This window comes from Muscardinus avellanarius (genome assembly GCF_963383645.1).
Source record: "Muscardinus avellanarius genome assembly, chromosome: 1".
Classification (NCBI taxonomy): domain Eukaryota; kingdom Metazoa; phylum Chordata; class Mammalia; order Rodentia; family Gliridae; genus Muscardinus; species Muscardinus avellanarius.
In genome coordinates this window covers 167,653,110-167,671,827 of record NC_137786.1, presented here as the reverse complement: position 1 = coordinate 167,671,827, position 18,718 = coordinate 167,653,110, and the positions used below count along the sequence as shown (strand labels likewise).

At 37.8% G+C, this 18,718-nt stretch overlaps 1 protein-coding gene across 20 annotated transcripts in view; it reads right to left on the bottom strand.

The window, feature by feature from the left end:
* DLG2 (discs large MAGUK scaffold protein 2) overlaps nucleotides 1-18,718 on the bottom strand; it is a gene marked incomplete at both ends in the record, with an annotated part of 2,113,672 nt that overhangs the window by 473,931 nt on the left and 1,621,023 nt on the right. For 15 of the 20 annotated variants that reach the window (XM_080704556.1, XM_080704555.1, XM_080704557.1 and 12 more), the window contains one exon: nucleotides 13,391-13,546. The exons of 4 other annotated variants lie outside the window; for them this stretch is intronic. In XM_080704556.1, coding sequence (XP_080560682.1) covers nucleotides 13,391-13,546 — 156 coding nt within the window. Of the gene's footprint in view, nucleotides 1-13,333; nucleotides 13,547-18,718 lie in introns of all 20 variants that reach the window. One more of the 20 variants, XM_080704554.1, reaches the window with a different exon arrangement.

The following is an 18,718-nucleotide window of genomic DNA, read 5'->3' as shown; positions in this document are numbered from 1 at the left end:
CTCCTAGAAGTCTAGCGTAGGCACACAGCTCCAGCATAGATAGCACTGGGAAAGGAGATCTGTATCCTGAACATCATCCTGTAAGGGGCTGGCAGTGACAAATGGTTGAAGGCTAAGTTAACTTGTTTTAAGTGTGTGGAGTCCTATGGAAACACGGTTGTATTGTAGGAGTATGAAAAGACTTGTCTAGGACAGCATGGGAGTCACTAAGAACACTAAAAAGAAGAGAGTCTCAGAATTCCATCAATTAAGTCAGGCGTGGTGGCGCACGCTTGTAATCCCTGAGCTTGAGAGGCGAGACAGGAGGATTGGGCAGGTTCGAAGCCAGCCTCTCTGGCTTAAGAGAGCTTGTTTCCAAATAAAAATATAAAAATAGGTCTGGGAGGTTAGCTGGGAAGTAGAAGGGTTTCCAGAAACCCAAGTACCACACACACACACAAAAAAAAATTCCAGCAATTATTCCATTAGAAACAGTCTGTCTTTCTTTCCTCTCTCCTCTCTTTTTCTGTCTCCACTCTTTTCTCTCTCTTCTCTTCTCTTCTCTTCTCTTCTCTTCTCTTCTCTTCTCTTCTCTTCTCTTCTCTTCTCTTCCCTTCCCTTCCCTTCCCTTCCCTTCCCTTCCCTTCCCTTCTCTCTCTCTCTCTCTCTCTCTCTCTCTCTCTCTCTCTCTCTCTCTCTCCTCTTCTTCTTCTTCTTCTTCCTCTCTCTCTCTCTCTCTCTCTCTCTCTCTCTCTCTCTCTCTCTCTCTCTCTCTCTCTTTCCTGTTTTACTGTCACACCCCTCCAATGGCCAGTGTGGCCTAAGGCTGAACAGTAGCATGGATTCTGCCCATAGCAAGAATAGTAAGAACTTATCAAGTTACTGCCAAGATGAGAGTGGGAGACTTGGAAGGTTAACTGGGCTATGGCCTTACCTTCTGATTTCACACACAGTCTCCAGTGCCTGACATTTAATGAATTGAAATCTCTAGCTCTAAGAGAAACAAGGCTGGATGCAAACCTAATTAGCTATAACTAAATTAAAATGTACATCTATTTGAAATAAGTTATCCACAATAAATTCCTAGATTTTTTTTAACATTATAGATAGTTGTCAACTATATCCGCAAAAGAAAACGTTGAGGCCCACTGGTCATTAACCTGCCTGAGCACAGATTTCAGCCATACCATCTTTACATTACACAGCCTCAGAAATATCAACCTTAGAATAAGCACTGAACACACACTTGCTTGCAGTTTTCTTCATGTGAAAAGATAAAGGCTAGACTCTTGTTTAGTCCAGCCTTGGCACTCCTCTGTTTCTGAACTTACATTAGTCTCTAGTTATCTTTTAGCTTATAAGGTTGACAGAGGTGTAAAGAATAGACGGGACATTGGATGGATTTGAGGGAGACGGAAGTAAGATTCTTGCTTTTATCCCCACAGTTGGGCCAATCCATTTGGCCAGGAAGGGCGTCCCCAGGAAAACTTTGTGAAGGGGAGAAGCTGGGGCTGAATGCTGTTTTCCATTCTACAGTTTTTCATCCAGAAGAAGGGAAGCTTTTGAAATTTGGAAGTCTTTGGCTGTCTTAGCAGTGGCCCAGTATTCTCTCCTCCTTTCAAAGCAAACCATACATTTCCCATTTAACTTCCAATGTATTCATTCTCTCCGGAATAGAGTGATCTCAGGTTTTCATATTCATTTTGGTACGTACATCCTTGCTTAATTACAAAACCATGTTCTGGAGATCCTTTAAACTTCATAGAAGCTTAAGATCAGCAGAACTGAATTAAAGGGTTAAAACGGAAGATTTACTTTCTCTGCTCTGAGAGGTAAATTTGATCCCTTAGTTAAAACAACAAATTTTATACTCTAAAAATACTTAGATGTCTCTGTAAACACAGGCAGGCAGGCATGGCCTTCCCCCCTACTGCCAAGGCTACCATTCATCTTCCTTCATAATTTATTGGACTCACCAACAGGCTATGAATGGAAATAGCCATTTAAAATAATCCTTTAACAAAAGTCAATTCTCACCTCAGGCTGAGGTATCTATTAGGAGGGGGATGTCACAATATGTCATTTAATATATGCACACATAATGATGGCTAAAATTTACAGAGTACCTCACACTTATAAGGTGCTGCTCTTAATATTATAGATTTAACCTCATTAAATGTTCATAGTGACCCCATGAGATGAATACTTCAGTTACTGCTATTTTATAGACAAGAAAGCTAAGTTACAAAAAAGTTCCTTGATCAAGTTGACAAAGCTAGAAAATTATGGAGACAGAGCCTAAAGCCTAACACTGACTCTAGTCTCAGTTTTTATCCATATATTCATTACCAGCCTGTCTGCCTGTCTGACTCTATTTATCTATGTATCTATGATCCATTTATCTAAAGAGATTTGACAATAGTTAAATGGGATACATTCTTTTCTCAAGCAGAATTCAATGCTCAGAGTGCTATGTGTGACTAGAAAAATGTTCAATAAATATTTATTTACATTTGAAAGCAAAGATGCTGGTGCCAGCCTATTCAGCCTATTTAAAAAACCTGCCTGTGTGGCCTTGGGTTATTTCACTTTCTCAGACCTCAGTTTCTTCACCTGAAAAATGGCTACAGTAACAACACACCACTTTCTGGGATGCTGTGGAATTTAATTTAACAGTGACTTTTGTCACACTTACTATTGTGGTCCTCTTTCTCTTCTTTCTCCTCCTCCTCCTCATTATTATTATTATCATCACTGTTAGTAGTATATGCTAATGGTAATGCTGGGCATCATTTGTGGCACAGGGAATACAGCACTGAATAAAACAAAACCCTGTTTTGTTTTTTTGCGGTACTGGGGATGGAACCCAGGGGCATTCTACCTTGGAGACACACCTCCAGCCCTATTTTTCAATTCTTTATCTTGAAACAGGGTCTCACAGAGTTGCAAAGGGCCCGACTAAGTAGCTGAGGCTGTCTGCAAACCACGATCCTCCTGTCTCAGCCTCTAAATGCTGGGATTTCAAGCGTGGACCACCACACCACACCTGGCCAAAACCCTGTTTTAATGGGACTGATAATTGTAAATCCTAATGGTCTCATTTCAATGATCTCTTCTCGTTGTTCTATTTGTTTGTCAAATCATATGCTGTATTTTTTCTATAAAGTTGTTTTAAGCATACCTACCCCTTAGGTTGTCTTAAGGATGAGTTAGTCCACATAAAAGTTTTGGAACAGTGCCAACCACATAAAAGCACTCAGTACATATTAGTGATTCAAATGATCTCTACATCGTGCATGTTGTGATTTAGTACTGTTGCCCTTTTTAAGTTCTACAATTTGTTGCTACCATGATTTTTGCTCAAAATTTGTACTATAAAGATGGACTCATCCTGTTCTAAAGCTCTCAGAGTACTTTTATTCTCTTAGTACTTTTTCTACATAGTGGACTGCTTATGAAATTTTTCTTATTCTTTGATTTTAGTGTCACCCAATAATATGATAGTTAATAAATTACATATAAAATTGTTCCTAAAATACAAAAAGGCATTCTAAAACCAAAGAAAAATATTCATATTATCTGAAATAGAGAATCAATTAAATTCAGATTGCTTTATCTCAGAAAATGAGAGGTTTTTCATTTGTTTGTTTTACATATTAAAGATAGAACCAGGGCAGTCTAACTCTGATTTATAACTTTATTTATTTATTTATTTATTTATTTATTTATTATTTTTGCAGTACTGGGGATGAAACCCAGGGGCATTTTACCTCTAAGCTACACCTCCAGCCCTAATTTTCTTTTTAGTCTTTTATTTTATTTTTGTGGTACTGGGGATAGAACCCAGGGCTTTCTACCTCTGGGCTACACTACCAGACCTATTTTAAAATTTTATTTGGAAACAGGGTCTCACTAATTTGCTGAGAGCCTCACTTAAGTAGCTGAGGCTGGCTTTGAACTTGCAGGATCCTCCTGTCTCAGCCTCCCAAGTAGTGGGATTAACAAGCATGCACCATCATGCCCGGCTAGTCTTTTATTTTTAAAACAGGGTCTCACTGAGTTGCTAAGGGTCTTGGTAGGTAGCTGAGGCTGTCCACGAACCATGATCCTCTGGTCTCTGCCTCCGGAATGCTGTGATTACACTGTGTACCACCATGCCTGGCTACATCTATCTATCTATCTATCATCTATCTATCTATTTATTCACTATTTTTAAACAAGGTCTCACTAGTTTGCTGAAAGTATTGGGATTAGACATTCATGCTCCATCACACCCAGTTCAAAGAGTTATTTGATCGAAGAACAGGAATTTTGGAGGAAGAACAACTTGGGTTCACTTCCTAGCTCCACCAGAGCAAGATATTTGACTGATGGAGCCTGCTGCTTCCAAACTACTGGCCAGCGCTTCTGTGCCAAGTAAATGAGAGCTTTTATAACAGGGCAAGTTTCTCCTTACACTATACATTTTTAATTGGGCTGTTAAAAATATTGGTGAGTTCTGCCGGGCGTGGTGGCGCACACTTGTAATCCCCGCGCTTGGGAGGCGGAGACGGGAGGATCGCGCAGGTTCTAAGCCAACCGCGCTGGCGTAAGAGACCCTGTTTCAAAAATATAAAATAGGTCTGGGAGTGTAGCCCGGAGGAAGAAGGGCTTCCAGGAACCCCAGTACCACCAAAAAAAAAAAAAAAAAAATATATATATATATATATATATATATATATATATATATATATATTGGTGAGTTCTTAATGAAAGAACATCTTTTTCCTAGTATCCAAAAGAGTTTTTAAAAACATTGTAGGGTAACGATTAATGCCATTTATTTTTAAAAAGTGTCTAATTAGAGAATGCAAGGAGTTTCTTTCACTGTGAACCCGTGCATATATCACATTGCAGAGGGAAGAGGCTGTGAAATCAAATGTGTCAATAGTGGCCTGGGTGACTTCACAGGAGTCAGTTAATCTCTCCTTATTTGCCTTAATTCAAATTGGGCTTAGTGATCACCTACTTCAAAAAGGCAGCAAAAGTCTTTGAAAAAATAAAGCTCTATACAAACTCGGGAAGGGACTGTGCCTTCTCAGCTCTGCCCAGAGGGCTTCCTTTTCTGGTTTTAATTAAAAATGAAATTAAGAATTCTTTAAGATTATATCAGCACTTTAAGGGCATATGAAGGTCAACGATTTTTAAAGCATCTTCTTTTATCTTTTTAATAGTGCTCTTTCCAAGATTAAACAGTATGAGTAAAGCTCAAATTTCTTTTCAGGATCCACAGATACAAGACAGTGGGAATGAGGCAGGAGGATGAGTGAGAAGCTGTGATGTGCAGAGAGATGAATTAGGGCTCTATCACAGCATGATTTTGGGTGTGGGAATGCCCTGGGGAGAACCTCACTCCCTCCACTTGTGAGATCGAAACCCACACTCTGCAAAGGTATTAGGATTATTTGAAACAGTAAGGCACATACGTGGAGTGCCCGATTTCTAATCTGCGCTCCACACAGAGTTGCTATTATAGTGCTCACATTCCAAGAAGGTGCAGCGTAGAAATAGCACTGCGTGAGTAGATACAGAAGAGAACTATCTCCTATAAGTATAAAGTCACATTTGGGTTTAGACACAGGCCACCCCTGACAGGGAGCCCATAACTATAACAATAAAGCGAAAATATACGACTTTGCCCAAGGCGACAAAAAGGATGGCTGCTAGGAAAGATGGATGGATTGAGCAGCAGTGGCTTTCTTAGGGCCTCTGGATATTTACCTGTGCTGATGAATGTTTTTCACCTTATTTGTTATAGCAGTAGAAATAAATATAGATGAGCACACAGCTTTAAAATAGTAAAAGCAAATGGGAACAATTAATAAAGACTAATATAGATAGTTCCTGGGTGAACATTCATTTGCTCCATTCCCCTTGACCCTCACAACCATTCTCTAAGAGAATGGTATAGATATGATTCTTTTCCTCTTTTTCTTTCTGTGTGTGTGTGTGTGTGTGTGTGTGTGTGTGTGTGTGTGTGTGTTGTGTATTGTAACCAGGGATTGATTCCTTCAGGGTCATTCTACCTCCAAGCTACACCCTCAGCCCTATTTATTTATTTACTTATTTATTTATTTATTTATTTTTTTAGTGGTGGTACTGGGGTTCCTGGAAACTCTTCTACCTCCAGGTTATACTCCCAGACCTATATTTTTATATTTTTATTTGGAAACAGGGTCTCTTAAGCCAGTGTGGCTGGCTTCGAACCTGCGCGATCCTCCTGTCTCTGCCTCCCAAGCACAGGGATTACAAGCTTGCGCCACCACACCCCGCTTATTTTTTATTTTGAAACAGGATCTCACTAAGTTGTTGAGGGCCCTAATAAGATGTTGAGGCTGGTCTCAAACCTGTAGCCTTCCTTTTAGCCTCCAAAGTACTGGGATTAAAGAGAGAGCAAGCGGTGCTTAGTGAAAAGGTAGGTGACTGGTACAGCCCCAGGGTGAATCTGGATGGTTTGGGCAGAATCCTTGGTTCCTCCACATCACATTGCCACCACTTCAAACAAGAGAATTAACCTCTTGGGCCTCCTTTCCCTTTCATTGTCTTCTAAGGAGTTTTTAAGAGTGTCTATGTCCATACTCAGGTGTCGACATGAGTGCTCGTTCTCCCCAAGAGTAGGCAGTGTGACCACCTAAATGCTTCCCCTGAATCAGTCTATCCCTATGGACTTCATAATAAATAACTTAGAATCCACCTGTACCTATCTTTGCAGTCTTGGTTCAGTTCTTCAAGATTTTAACCCCATTGTATGATATACATACTAATCAGTTTCCCTGCCTTCCATCTCTTTCACACAGCTGACAGAGTGATATTTTTACAACTATAAATCAGAGAGTGCCTTTGTTTGGCTTTAAAACTCTTCCATAGCTCCCCTACTACTTACAGAATGAAGCCCAAATCCCTCAGCCTGACAGGTAAAGCCCTCTCTGATCTGAAGCTGCCTGTATCTCCAACTCCATCACCCACCCTTAGCTACACAGAACTGCTGCCAGTCCCAGAATTCACTGTGCTTTTAAACAATGTCGGGCTTAACTCTGTGCTATTTATTTTACTTGGAACACATTTATTCCCTCATCTACTTCCCAATAATTTTAAGAAAAATTGAGGTAGAGTTAGGTGGCTCCTCCTCTGCTCACTTTTCAAGATTCACATGTACTCCTATTAAAGGTTAGGTCTGTATTTATATTTGATCTCAGATGTACATAGTCTGAGATCTTTAAAACACTGAAAGTCCACATCAATTTTTCTATTCTTTTGCAAGGAGGGAAAGCTTTCCAAAGATAGGTCACCATAACTTTGTCATGATGATTGGGATCTTGTAAGAGAAATATCTTGTTTTTTTTTGTCCCCAAAATAGGACTGCTAATTTTATGTTTTCTGCATAAGGAGTGAATTAAAGATGCAGATTATCTGAGCCCTACAAGGACTAGCTAGAAGGTAAATTGGCAGATGGACACGTGAGAACATGAAGCTGAGGCTGTTTTCCATAAATAATGCTTCTTACAAATGATTAGAAGTTGGTGAAACAGGGTGTACATGGGGGACAGTCCTGTGTGCATATCCATGCTTCTATAGAAGGGATAGCCTAAGACTATGCTTTTTTCCACCCTCATCTTTTATACTAGTCTGATTTTAGTTAAGTCAAGTTAAATAAACAAGACCATTATCTTGAGGCTATTTCTGTATTTTGAGTTCCAACATAACCCAATTCAACCCACTTTAGTACACAAACAAACCTAACTTTGGTACTTGGTGAGGTGGTGCACACCTATAATCCCAGCTGCTCAGAAGGCTGAGGCAGGAGGATCACGAGTTCAAGGCCAGTCTCAGTAACTTAGTGAGAACTTGGTTCAGAATAAAAACGCTAAAAGGACTAGGAATGCAACTCAGTGTTAGACTTTCCTGGATTAAATCCCCAACACCAAGACCAAATGAAACAAAGAAAAACTAAAGATACAAAAAAAAATTAGCAGTGTTTCAGATAATGGTAAGTATCCAACTCATCACCAGGTGTAGGAATAAGGCAGATACCTAGCTGTAGCCAATCAGTCAGGTGAGGTCTCCACTTTTGTGTCCAACCTCTTGACGCTCACTGCTCACATCACCAGGTGGAGCTCTCTAAACTTCATCTGATTCTGTGTGCTGCCTGATGGGAAGATTCTTCTTGCTCAAATAAAATTTAATTTTAATTTGATAGAAGTTTTCCTTTTAAGAGTTATCTAGAGAGTAGATACACTAGAGAAATAGGTCTCTAAGCAGATATAGACCACACAGCGAATAATTAATCATTTATATGTATGTAAACTGATTAAGAGGCCATGTCTTTTCCACCTTTGATTTTAAGCATTTGGGATAATAACTGGTCTCTAAAAAAGCCCTATGGCTATATTATCTTCAATGATGAAAGATATTTTATAACCATATAGTGATTCAGAGTCCATTTCCTGTCCTAAATCTGCCAATATATCTTAATTTGCCCTCATCTAGTTTATCTCAGCCTCTATTTTTGACTGCAAAATTATAAGATTGTCGTTGTAAAAGGAAAATGGAAAATAGAAAATAGATGTTGAGACAACAGCCAAGAATACCATTCTCCTTGACCTAGGAATATCAAAAGCTGAATAACTTGTTCTCTCAAAGTAGAAAAACCAATTACAACATCAAAAAATACTTTTTTTTAAAAGAAAAATAGATGTGCTGGATAAGTAGGATTCTCAAAGCAATGTCATTTGTTTTTCATATAACTTTAAATTTTAGTTTGATTCTAGGCTTTGCCTATTTCTTGTTTGTGGATCATCTGAAAAGTCAATTACTCTAAACATAATATGCAGCCTCAGGCATTAAGCCAAGTAATTTAAAGTGCTTTCTTAAGAAAAACAACTTTTCTGCTTTCTTTTAGATGACCTTATAGAAGTGCATTGTGTATATAATTATTTTTTCCCTGGGTGTTTGTTATCAATCCAAAGAGCTGAGAATTTGGATATTCCCACTAAAACTCAGGAAATACAGACAGACTAGTGCTCCTTTGGGTTTGCTGACTTGCCTCTTTTTCTGAATGGTGATTAGGAACTAAACTATTGACAATGTCAGGGTGGTTTTGATGTTCCCAGAGTGAGCTCATATACTAATGTGCATGCTTCTGAAATGTACTCTGGGAAATTTTCAGATGCCCTGAAAAGATACACATCATCAAATGCTGCAGCTTGAAATTCAGGAATTTCTTTAATATTTTGGTTGGCGTTTTTGACATGCACCTTTGTAAAAAAGTTATCTGAGTATTGAATTTTGCCCTTGTCTGGTGACTGAAAAATCTTGGTTGAATAAATTGGTAGATATGTTTTTCATAACAATATTTTTAGTGCAGAAGGTTACAATATATTCTTATTTCACCATGACTGCAAATAAGACATAGAAACATAGACCCATGAAAACTGTAGATTGGGTTCCTCAGCATTGCTAGAGTTAGATGAGGGCTTGTTTGTATAAGTTCTGATCTACCTGAGACTTTTTGCATTTTTTAAGGATTTAATGGAAAGAGAAACTGATGGCGTGGTAAGTGGAACCAGAATGCTTGAACATTTCCACGGATCTATTGGCTGCATTTCAAGAAACATCTTCTTAGGGAGATTATTTTCTATTGGAGAGAAAATTAAATAAATTGCTCAATTTTCTGAAGGATTAACAGTGAATTAATAAATTTATAATGTGGACACTGGCCATGAAAATAATTTAGATGAGAGTGTAATTCAAAGTGAGTTCTGGTTGTTGTTATTTGTTTCTGTGTATAGATTCACTCATTGGTGGTTTAGTTTTTATGTACCTGCTGAGAACTGGGTAAAGCCCAGATTGAGCTATAACCTATTCCTGAAACAGGTATCACTTTACTTGTCTGTACATATTTGGAGCTTCTGGTGTTTTAGGTACTGTGTTAAGTGTTAGAGATATAGCAGCACACAAAATTCCACTCCAATTTACACAGGGTGAAATGTCAGGCAGGTATATTTAGTTTGAAAGTCACATAAATAAATGTGCAGTTATAAATTGCATGAATCTTAGGGGGATGGAAGAGAGAGAGAGAGAGAGAGAGAGAGAGAGAGAGAGAGAGAGAGAGAGAAGAAGAAGAAGAAGAAGAAGAAGAAGAAGAAGAAGAAGGAGGAGGAGGAGGAGGAGGAGGAGGAGGAGGAGGAGGAGGAGGAGGAGAAGAAGGAGGAGGAGGAGGAGGAGGAGGAAGAGGAGGATGAGGAGGAGGAGAAGGAGGAGGAGGAGGAAGAAGAGGAAGAGGGGGAGGAGGAGGAGGAGAAGAGAGGAGAGGAAGAGAAATATAAGAGCAAACCTGATTTTTTTTTTTCTTTCAGAGAGATTCTCTTAGAAAGTAAAATTTAAGCTTAGATCTAAGATGACCAGAGGTTAATAGGCAAAGTAAGAAGAGCGAAGAGCTTTTCAGTTTGAGGAAAGAGCTGTGTGCATAGCTCCAGACAGAAAGTGATTTAGTGAGTTTTGCAAATAAAAAGAAGGCCAGTGTGAACAGTGCGCAAAAGGAAGAGTGAAATGAGATGCTGGAGAGGCAGGCAGGTGCTGGATCATGCAGAGCCTGGATGCTAATAACTTTGCATTTTATTCAATGCAATAAGATTCGATCTGTCTTGTTAACAGATCACTTTGGCTTTATTCTGAAAAAGCCGAGAAGATCACAGTGGTGGTGCTGAAGTGGAAGATGATGGGTATTTAAAGTGATAAAAATCAAGGTAAGAGGTGAACCCACAGATTTGATATATAGTTTGGAGGGAAAATCAATAGAACTTGAGGATAACTGCATGCTGGATGTGAGGGAGAACAGGTGTCAAGCACGACTCTCAAGCTTTTCGCTTGGGCAACAGGGTAGATGTGCTGTGTCACTTACTGAGTTGGGGAATTAAGAAGGAAGAGTTAAGTGGGAGTGAAATGGAGATTTTTGGTATCTGTGTACTGGTGACAAGATCATAAAAATTAGGTGTATTTGTGTGTGCACAGGACTTTTCTCTAGAAGGATATGATAAGAATAAGATAGTGTAAAAAAGAAAGAAAGGAGGAAAGAAAGCCGAATTAGAATGAATAGAAAATAGAATTCACAAAGGATGGGAGATGGTGCGTGTGGGTTAGAGACTGGTTCATATAAGAACAACTGAAAGTGCATAATTTAAAAAAATTTAAAAAGATGTGTAATTTAAATGTTCTACCGCAATTTCTAAATTTGAAAAATAAAAGAAAATCTCAGGGTTTTCATCATATAAATTATAAAAAATAAATTAGAAAAAGATCTGGTGGGTTCACCCAGGAGTTAGGAGGAATGCATTAAAATCTCCAGTAGGCTGGAAATAAATAAAACACTCATGTTCATCAAAGTAAAGGCATGAGAAAAAAAAAATCAACTGGGTGTGGTGGAACATGGCTATAATCCCAATACTTGGGAGGCTGAGACAGGAAGATCAAAAGTTTGCAGACACCCTTAGCAGTTTAGCAAGGCCATAAGCAACTTCAGTTTCAAAAAAAAAAAAAAAAAAAAAAAAGGCTGGGGATGAAGCTCAGAGGTAGAATGTCCTGGGTTCAATCTCCAGTACCACAAAAAGAAAAAAAGAGAAAAAGAAATTCACCAACACTGAATCAGAGAAATAAGAGAAATGGAGATAAGAAAGAGGATAAAGATAAAGAGAATGGGTGGATAATTTTTTTCAGAGAGCAAAAATGTAATCATGCCAATGCTTGTGTAGGGGCTTATGTTCCGCCAGGTCAGTCGACACCTGGGTTTGAATTCCAGCTCTATCATTTATTAGTAAAAAAAAATCAGGTAACTTTTCAAGTTTCAGTTTTTGTATTTATGAAATGAAGATAATGATGACATCCACTTCATAAGGTGATTGTGAGGATTGAAAGAAATAATTCATGAGGAGTGCATTAGCAACATGCTTGGCACGGAGGAGCTCGGTGGATGCTTGCTGCTCTGGTGTAGCTGGTTGTGGCAGTGTGATCGTTAGACCTGTTGTTGTAGGTTCGTGCACTTCTCACCTCCCTGAACCTTTGCCCTCTGAGCTGAAAAAGGGTACAGTTGACTGTACCAAGAAATGGGTTTTATGACTTGTTAAAAACAGAATCTAATTAATATTCATGAGGCATTCTGAACACTATTAAGCTTTAATTGTTGCACCGAAATGAAAATTCTCCAGCTGATTAAATAGTTGAGGATATGTTTTTAATTTATTTCTAGAAATGTAAGATATAATCCAAAATGTGTTAAAGAATTCCCCCTAGGGAGACCAGTAATTGACTTCTAAACTAATTCTTTGAAAATCTATAATACAAGATGATGTTTTATGAAGTCCCTCATTTTTACTTTGAAGCACTCTAAAATTTGCATTTTATCAGTCATAACAGTTATTATGAAGATATTCTGTTTGAAAACAAAACTGCATATGCACCCCATTATGTGTAGAAATACTGCCATTGAGATTTCGATTTAGACTGAACTGAAAATACCTCATGAAATACAAGAGTCCACTTGCTCTCCTCTCTCTAACTCTGGCTACTCTGTGAGGACAGGGTTTGTATTATTTATTACACATAGGCATTTAGAATATTAATGTGGAATTGTGTACAGCTTTGAGACTTAGAACAGCCAGTTTACAAAGTTGTGGAAAAACTCAGAAAAGTCTTAGGTCAAATCTGGACTCCACATTACTAGCAAGATCATACTGAGAGCAATACCTTCACCTCTCTGAACTTGTGTATCTACATAAGCAATGGGAATAATTAAATAAGAGTATACTTAAACACCCAGCAAAGTAACGTAAAAATATTAAGTTTGTTCACTATAGTTAGGTGGAACCAATTAATTCTACAGTTTGGGATAAATTCCTTAATTCCTCCAGAGCTAGTTAAATGGCAATATTCATGTTAATATATCAGTTAAAAAGTTAAGTGGCAATGCTAGTATCTATTTCTCATGGTTTGTTCTACCTGAGGAATAGTAAGAACTTATTAAATATTATTTGAAGATACTCAGTAAATGTCTGCTTTCATCCTTCTGTCTGAAGGAAGCAGTGATAATTAGACTCCAAAATTCGTTGTTCAGGAGCAACGTAACCAATAACTTGCTAAAATGTATGAGGATCAAAAATATGTGGGGCAGTATGTGATCTGGTATGAATGTTCTGCGATCACACCAGGGTGGGGAAAAGGCAATGCTCTTAATTTTTCCATGGTGCCACAGGACTAGAACATCTCTCCACCCTGAGGGAGATGTTCCATGCAGGAACGGTGAGCAGAGGCAGATTCTCCCCACTCACCCCATGGAAGAACATGCAACTTGAGAAGATGAATGAGGAAGCGCATGCAGTACCTGGTCATCTCAGAGTCAGGGAGCAGGCCTAGGTGGTAGTGGGGGTAGGGAGCTGAGAGAAGGAAGCTTTTGTCACACTCAACAGGGGAATAGTGCCTGGGAGAAGCAGGCTTATCACACAGTTTGTTCACAGTGCTGTAAACGGGTTCCGGAGGCCTGGTGACACAAGAGGAAGAGAAAGATATCATGGTCAGCACACATCAGGAATTCACTAGTAGCCATTTACCATATGCAAAATAAAAGTATAAACCAATGCCATTCACTCTGTCTTACTATAAACCAAACTTTCCACTGGTTATGTTTTACGTAATAAACACTTTATTCTTTAGCCTCCCTTGTGGGTAGGTGTGGCTCCATGAAAATGTTCAGGCCACTGTGACCTGAGCCCAAACTTTCTGTGGGATTCGTGGAACAGGTGCTTATAGGGAAGTTTATTTAGCCGGGACCTCTGCAGTTTTCTCCTTTCCTGTTTCCTCCCTCTGCTGATCTGAAGCCTAGATATGATGACTGGTGCTTCAGTGGTCATCTTGGGCCAAGAAAGAAGCTTATGAATAAAGGCAGCAAAAGATACAGACAGTGGAGCATAAAGGACAAGCTTGGATCTCTGTGATATGGAGTGACACTATACTGCCTCTGGGCTACCTACCTTTGGATTTCTTCTATGGTGATAAAAATAAACTATCTAGTTTAAGCTTGGGTCATTTTGCTATTGTTGTATAAGCAGGGCAAAACTTAAGACTACAAATTTATTTATTTTATTATTTTTATTATTAATTAATATTTTTTTTTACGATACTGAGGGTGGAACCCAAGGGGCATTCTGCCTCTGAACTATACCCCCAGACCTATTATTTATTCTTTATTTTGAAACGGGGTCTCCCTGAGTTGCAGAGGGCCTCATTAAGTAGCTGAGGCTGTCCACGAACCGCGATCCTCCTGTCTCAGCCTCCCAAATGCTGGGATTACAAGTGTGCACCACTATGCCAGGCATTTTAAAAATTATTTTTAAATAGGCAAAATGTCTTAAGGGCACAGCTCATTCTGACTTCACCTAAATGTTCTAATAACCAATTAAGTCCCATTCTTCTTTTTCAAGTGATTTCTTTTCATGAATAATATCAGCAATACAATTGGTGAAGCCTAATGCAAGATAAAAACTTTAAGTTCTTGGTTAAAAAATTATAAAGATTTCAGGATGGGCACAGCATAGCACGATTGATCCTAGCCAAATTATGGTACCACTCCAATGTGCATCAACAGATAAATGGAAAAAGAATAAGTGGTATCTACACAAAATGGAGTTTTATAATTAATTAGGTCCTATTCTAACAATTAATGAGTAAAATAATTTCTAGTTTCTAGAAATCAATCACATTTGTTCATTTCATCACTATAAACACACATTTAATGTAAGGTATTTCAAGAGGCATTTCAAAGTTTTCTAAAAATGTGGATAAAACTGGGGTTTTGGGGAAAAATGGAAAACCACATTTTAATCTGGGTTTTACTAATGCCTTTCTTCATATTTATAAAAAGAGCCAGACTAATGATAGCTTATTAATGTCATACCTTAGAGAAAAATATTTTTAAAAATGACCAAGTAATAAACAATACTTACCTAAACATAACAGTTTTGAATTTTTATACATAATTCATATGTAATAATGCTTGACAAGCACTAATCACTAAGCAAAATTCACAGTTCCTTATACATTTTAAAACCTCTTATTTAAGACTACAAATTAAATAAAAAGAAATAATAGCTGGGTACATTGCACACATTAATATTTCCAGTACTTGGGAGGCAGAGATGGGAGGATCACACATTTGAGGCTAGCCTGCAGTAAATTAGTAAGACCTTGCTTCAAAAAATAAAATAAAAATCAATTGTTTGTAAGTCTGTGGACATGTTTCTGAGTCTTCTATTCTGCCCCATTAGTCTAAGTGTCTGTTTTTATGCCAATATCATGCTGTTTTTATTACTATGACTTTGGGACAAAAAACATATACTGGATTAAAGATAGCCTCTTCAATAAATTGTGTTGGTAAAACTGGGTAATCATACACAGAAAAATGGAAATAAACCCTACTTTCTCATCCTGCACAAAAGTCAATTCAAGATGGGTCAAAAACTTGGAAATCAGACCAGAGACCTTACAGCTCCTTGAAGAAGACATAGGTTTAATACTTCAACACATATACATATAAAAATGAATCATACAACCCCAAAGGCACAAGAAATTAAAAGGAGTATCAATATGTGGGATTGTATTAAACTGAAAAGCTTTTGTCCAGCAAAGGAAACTATCAAGAATCTGAACAGGGAAACAAAAGAATGGGAAAACATTTTTGCCAACTATTCTTCTGATAAAGAACTAATATGTAGACTATTACAGAAAATTCAGGAAATTCACTGCTAAGGAAACAAATAGCCTAATCAAAATTGGGCAAGTGAACTAAATAGACACTTCACAAAAGAAGAAATTCAAATGGCCAATAAATGTATGAAAAAATGTTCAACATCATTAGCAATCAGAGAGATGCAAAACAAAACTACCCAGAGATTTCACCTAACTCCAATTAGAATGGCAATCATTCAAAACACAAACAACAACAAATGCTGGCGATAATACAGAGAAGGGAAACTCTAATACATTGTTGGTAGAATTGCAAATTAGTGCAACCACTTTGGAAAACAGTATGGAGAATCTTCAGAAGAATGGGAACGAACTAACTCTATCCAGAAATACCACTTCTGGGTATCTACCAAAAGAAAGGAGACCAAACCACCAAACTAATGCATGTGTATGTATGTTCATAGCCGCACAATTCACAATTGTCAAACTATGGAACCAGCCAAGATGTTCATCATCAGATGAATAAATTACAAAACTATGAGATATGTGCACAATGGAATTTTACTCAGCCATACAGAAGAAAAATTTATGTCATTGGTGGGGAAATGGATGAAAATCAAGAACATTATGTTAAGTGAAATTAGTCAATATTCAGAAGCCAAAGAAAAAAGGCTCATAAGAGGAACTCTAGAGGAAGGAAAAAACATAGATGAGCAAATAAGGCTACCTGAGGAAGATGAGTGAGGAAGAGAGAAAAATTTCCTAATGTACATGAGGTACATTCATAAATATATCAAAGTCAATCAGTAAGCCAAACAAGAGAAAAAGGGAGGGGGAGGAAATGGGGTGGGAACTGGGGAAATGCAAAATGAGTGATGTGTGCATGTATGCCTCTACCATCTTGTATCCCATAACAATGTATGAATACAATATATCAATAAAAATTAAAAACTAAAAATTCAAAAATAAAGTAGTGCTGGAGACATAGCGTGGAGGTAGGATGCCCTTGAATTCAATTCCTTGTACCAAAACCAAACCAAAACATTAACAATAGAAAGAACTGTGAATAGGCATGTGTTAATACATTTCATTATACCTGCAGTATGTTTAACACTCTGGAACACAGACAACATAAAGAATGCCATATTCTAATTATGTAATTAAGAGCATAGAATTTTAGAGAACTTACTGCATCCTTACTTTTAAAAATGTTATACATAAAATGGTAGCTGACCTGCTCTGCTAGCACAGGACTTTAGGACAAAGGAATTGATGACTGCTTTTAGTTCATAAAACATTTTATGGTGATGTCATTTCAGTACCATTGTACTTTCCACTAAGGAGGCTGATGCAATTTTCTCAGTCTGAAATGGACTTGACAGACCAAGAAAATGATATCATCAAATTTCTCCTAGTTCTTTTGCCTCAGTAGTACCATATTTTGAGAAAGAATATTAGATCAAAACTGGCTAACACATATCTTCTAAAAATCCTAAGTATGTTATATTAAGCTGAATTAAGAGAACATTCATTACTCTTAGAACACCACGATAATTCAAGACAAGAAAAATGAGGACCCATACTTAGTCCAGTACCAAACTCTTGAGACTTTTGCCTATATCTTTTTTGAAACCATTTTATGAAAGTAATACTATTATATGATCCACGTATCAAGGCTTCAATACCTTGGAGTTTAGAAAGATATTCTTATTTCTTTGCTTACAATCACTTCTAGAATGTTTTTCATGGTGGATTGAGGGTTTGCCTACGTTTATTACTCATTATTCCAAATCTTACCAATGAAGATAAGAGATGTTGATATTGCAGGTTTATTCTTACCTGCCATTCAGTCTTCCATTTTTCCCTATTTATTTTTTGGTTATTGTGTATAATCACAGGGCAAAGAATAGAAAGGACAAGTTTCTTTTCTCGGTTGGGAGAATACTTGATATTTTGGGAGATGAATCAATGAAAAGAATACCAAAACACAACAAAGCACTTGACATATTTGACAGAGTTCTCTTGAAACCAAACAACACAATTAAAAATATCTGCGAGAACCTGTTTACCAGCATCATGAACATAAGATTGTATTTGAAGATTTATAGCTAACAGCTTCAGTATAGTCCTAGGAAGCTAACACATATTATGTACTATGTAGGACATAGTACAACATATAGTAAGTACTACACAAGCTACCGTCTGAACATAAGAAGGAGTTGCTTGCACACAGTCCTTGTGAAGAGTCACACCAGGCACAGACTTCTATGTTCTGAGTTCCAGAGGGCCCAGTGCCATCAAGTCAGCATCTTAGTCTTTCCTTGTAGTTAAATTTTTTATAATATCTCTTTAGATAGACAAGAAATGTTGCTTTCTGTTACTGGGGTCTGTGTGGCAGAAACAGATGCCATCAACACTTCCCAATAGGTCAGTGAATATAGAAAGGGTAGGGAAGTAACTTTTAGCAGTGTGAGTCAGCCAGCCACAGTAGAAAGAGTCTGTTTATCGCATCATAAGTATCCAGAGTCAGAAGGTAATGAACATGGAAACCCAATCCAAGATACCTACTGGCTTTCTTCATTCTCTGGGTATCTCCAGAAGTGGGAGAAGTCATTACAGATACACAATTTCTAAGTGAATTTATAAACAAATCATTTATCTATCTGACCACTTATCAGGGACCATACATAAATGATTTTGTAGTCTCATTTGCTGAGCTATCAGCATGTATTTGCATATCTATGGCTTTATAACTGCAGGCTCTTATAGAATATGGTTAACACACTCTGGCCCTTGGCGCCCTCTCTTTTCTCTGAACTCCATTAGAGCTTGCTATTTGCTCTGCTTGCTTTGCATTTTTAATTGCTAATCCACATTGCTGGTTTATTGGAAAGAGAGGAGGCTTTATCTACACCCAGCTCTTAGAAAATCTACCTCACCTGCAACTGCCCCTTTCTTGCTGCCTCACTGG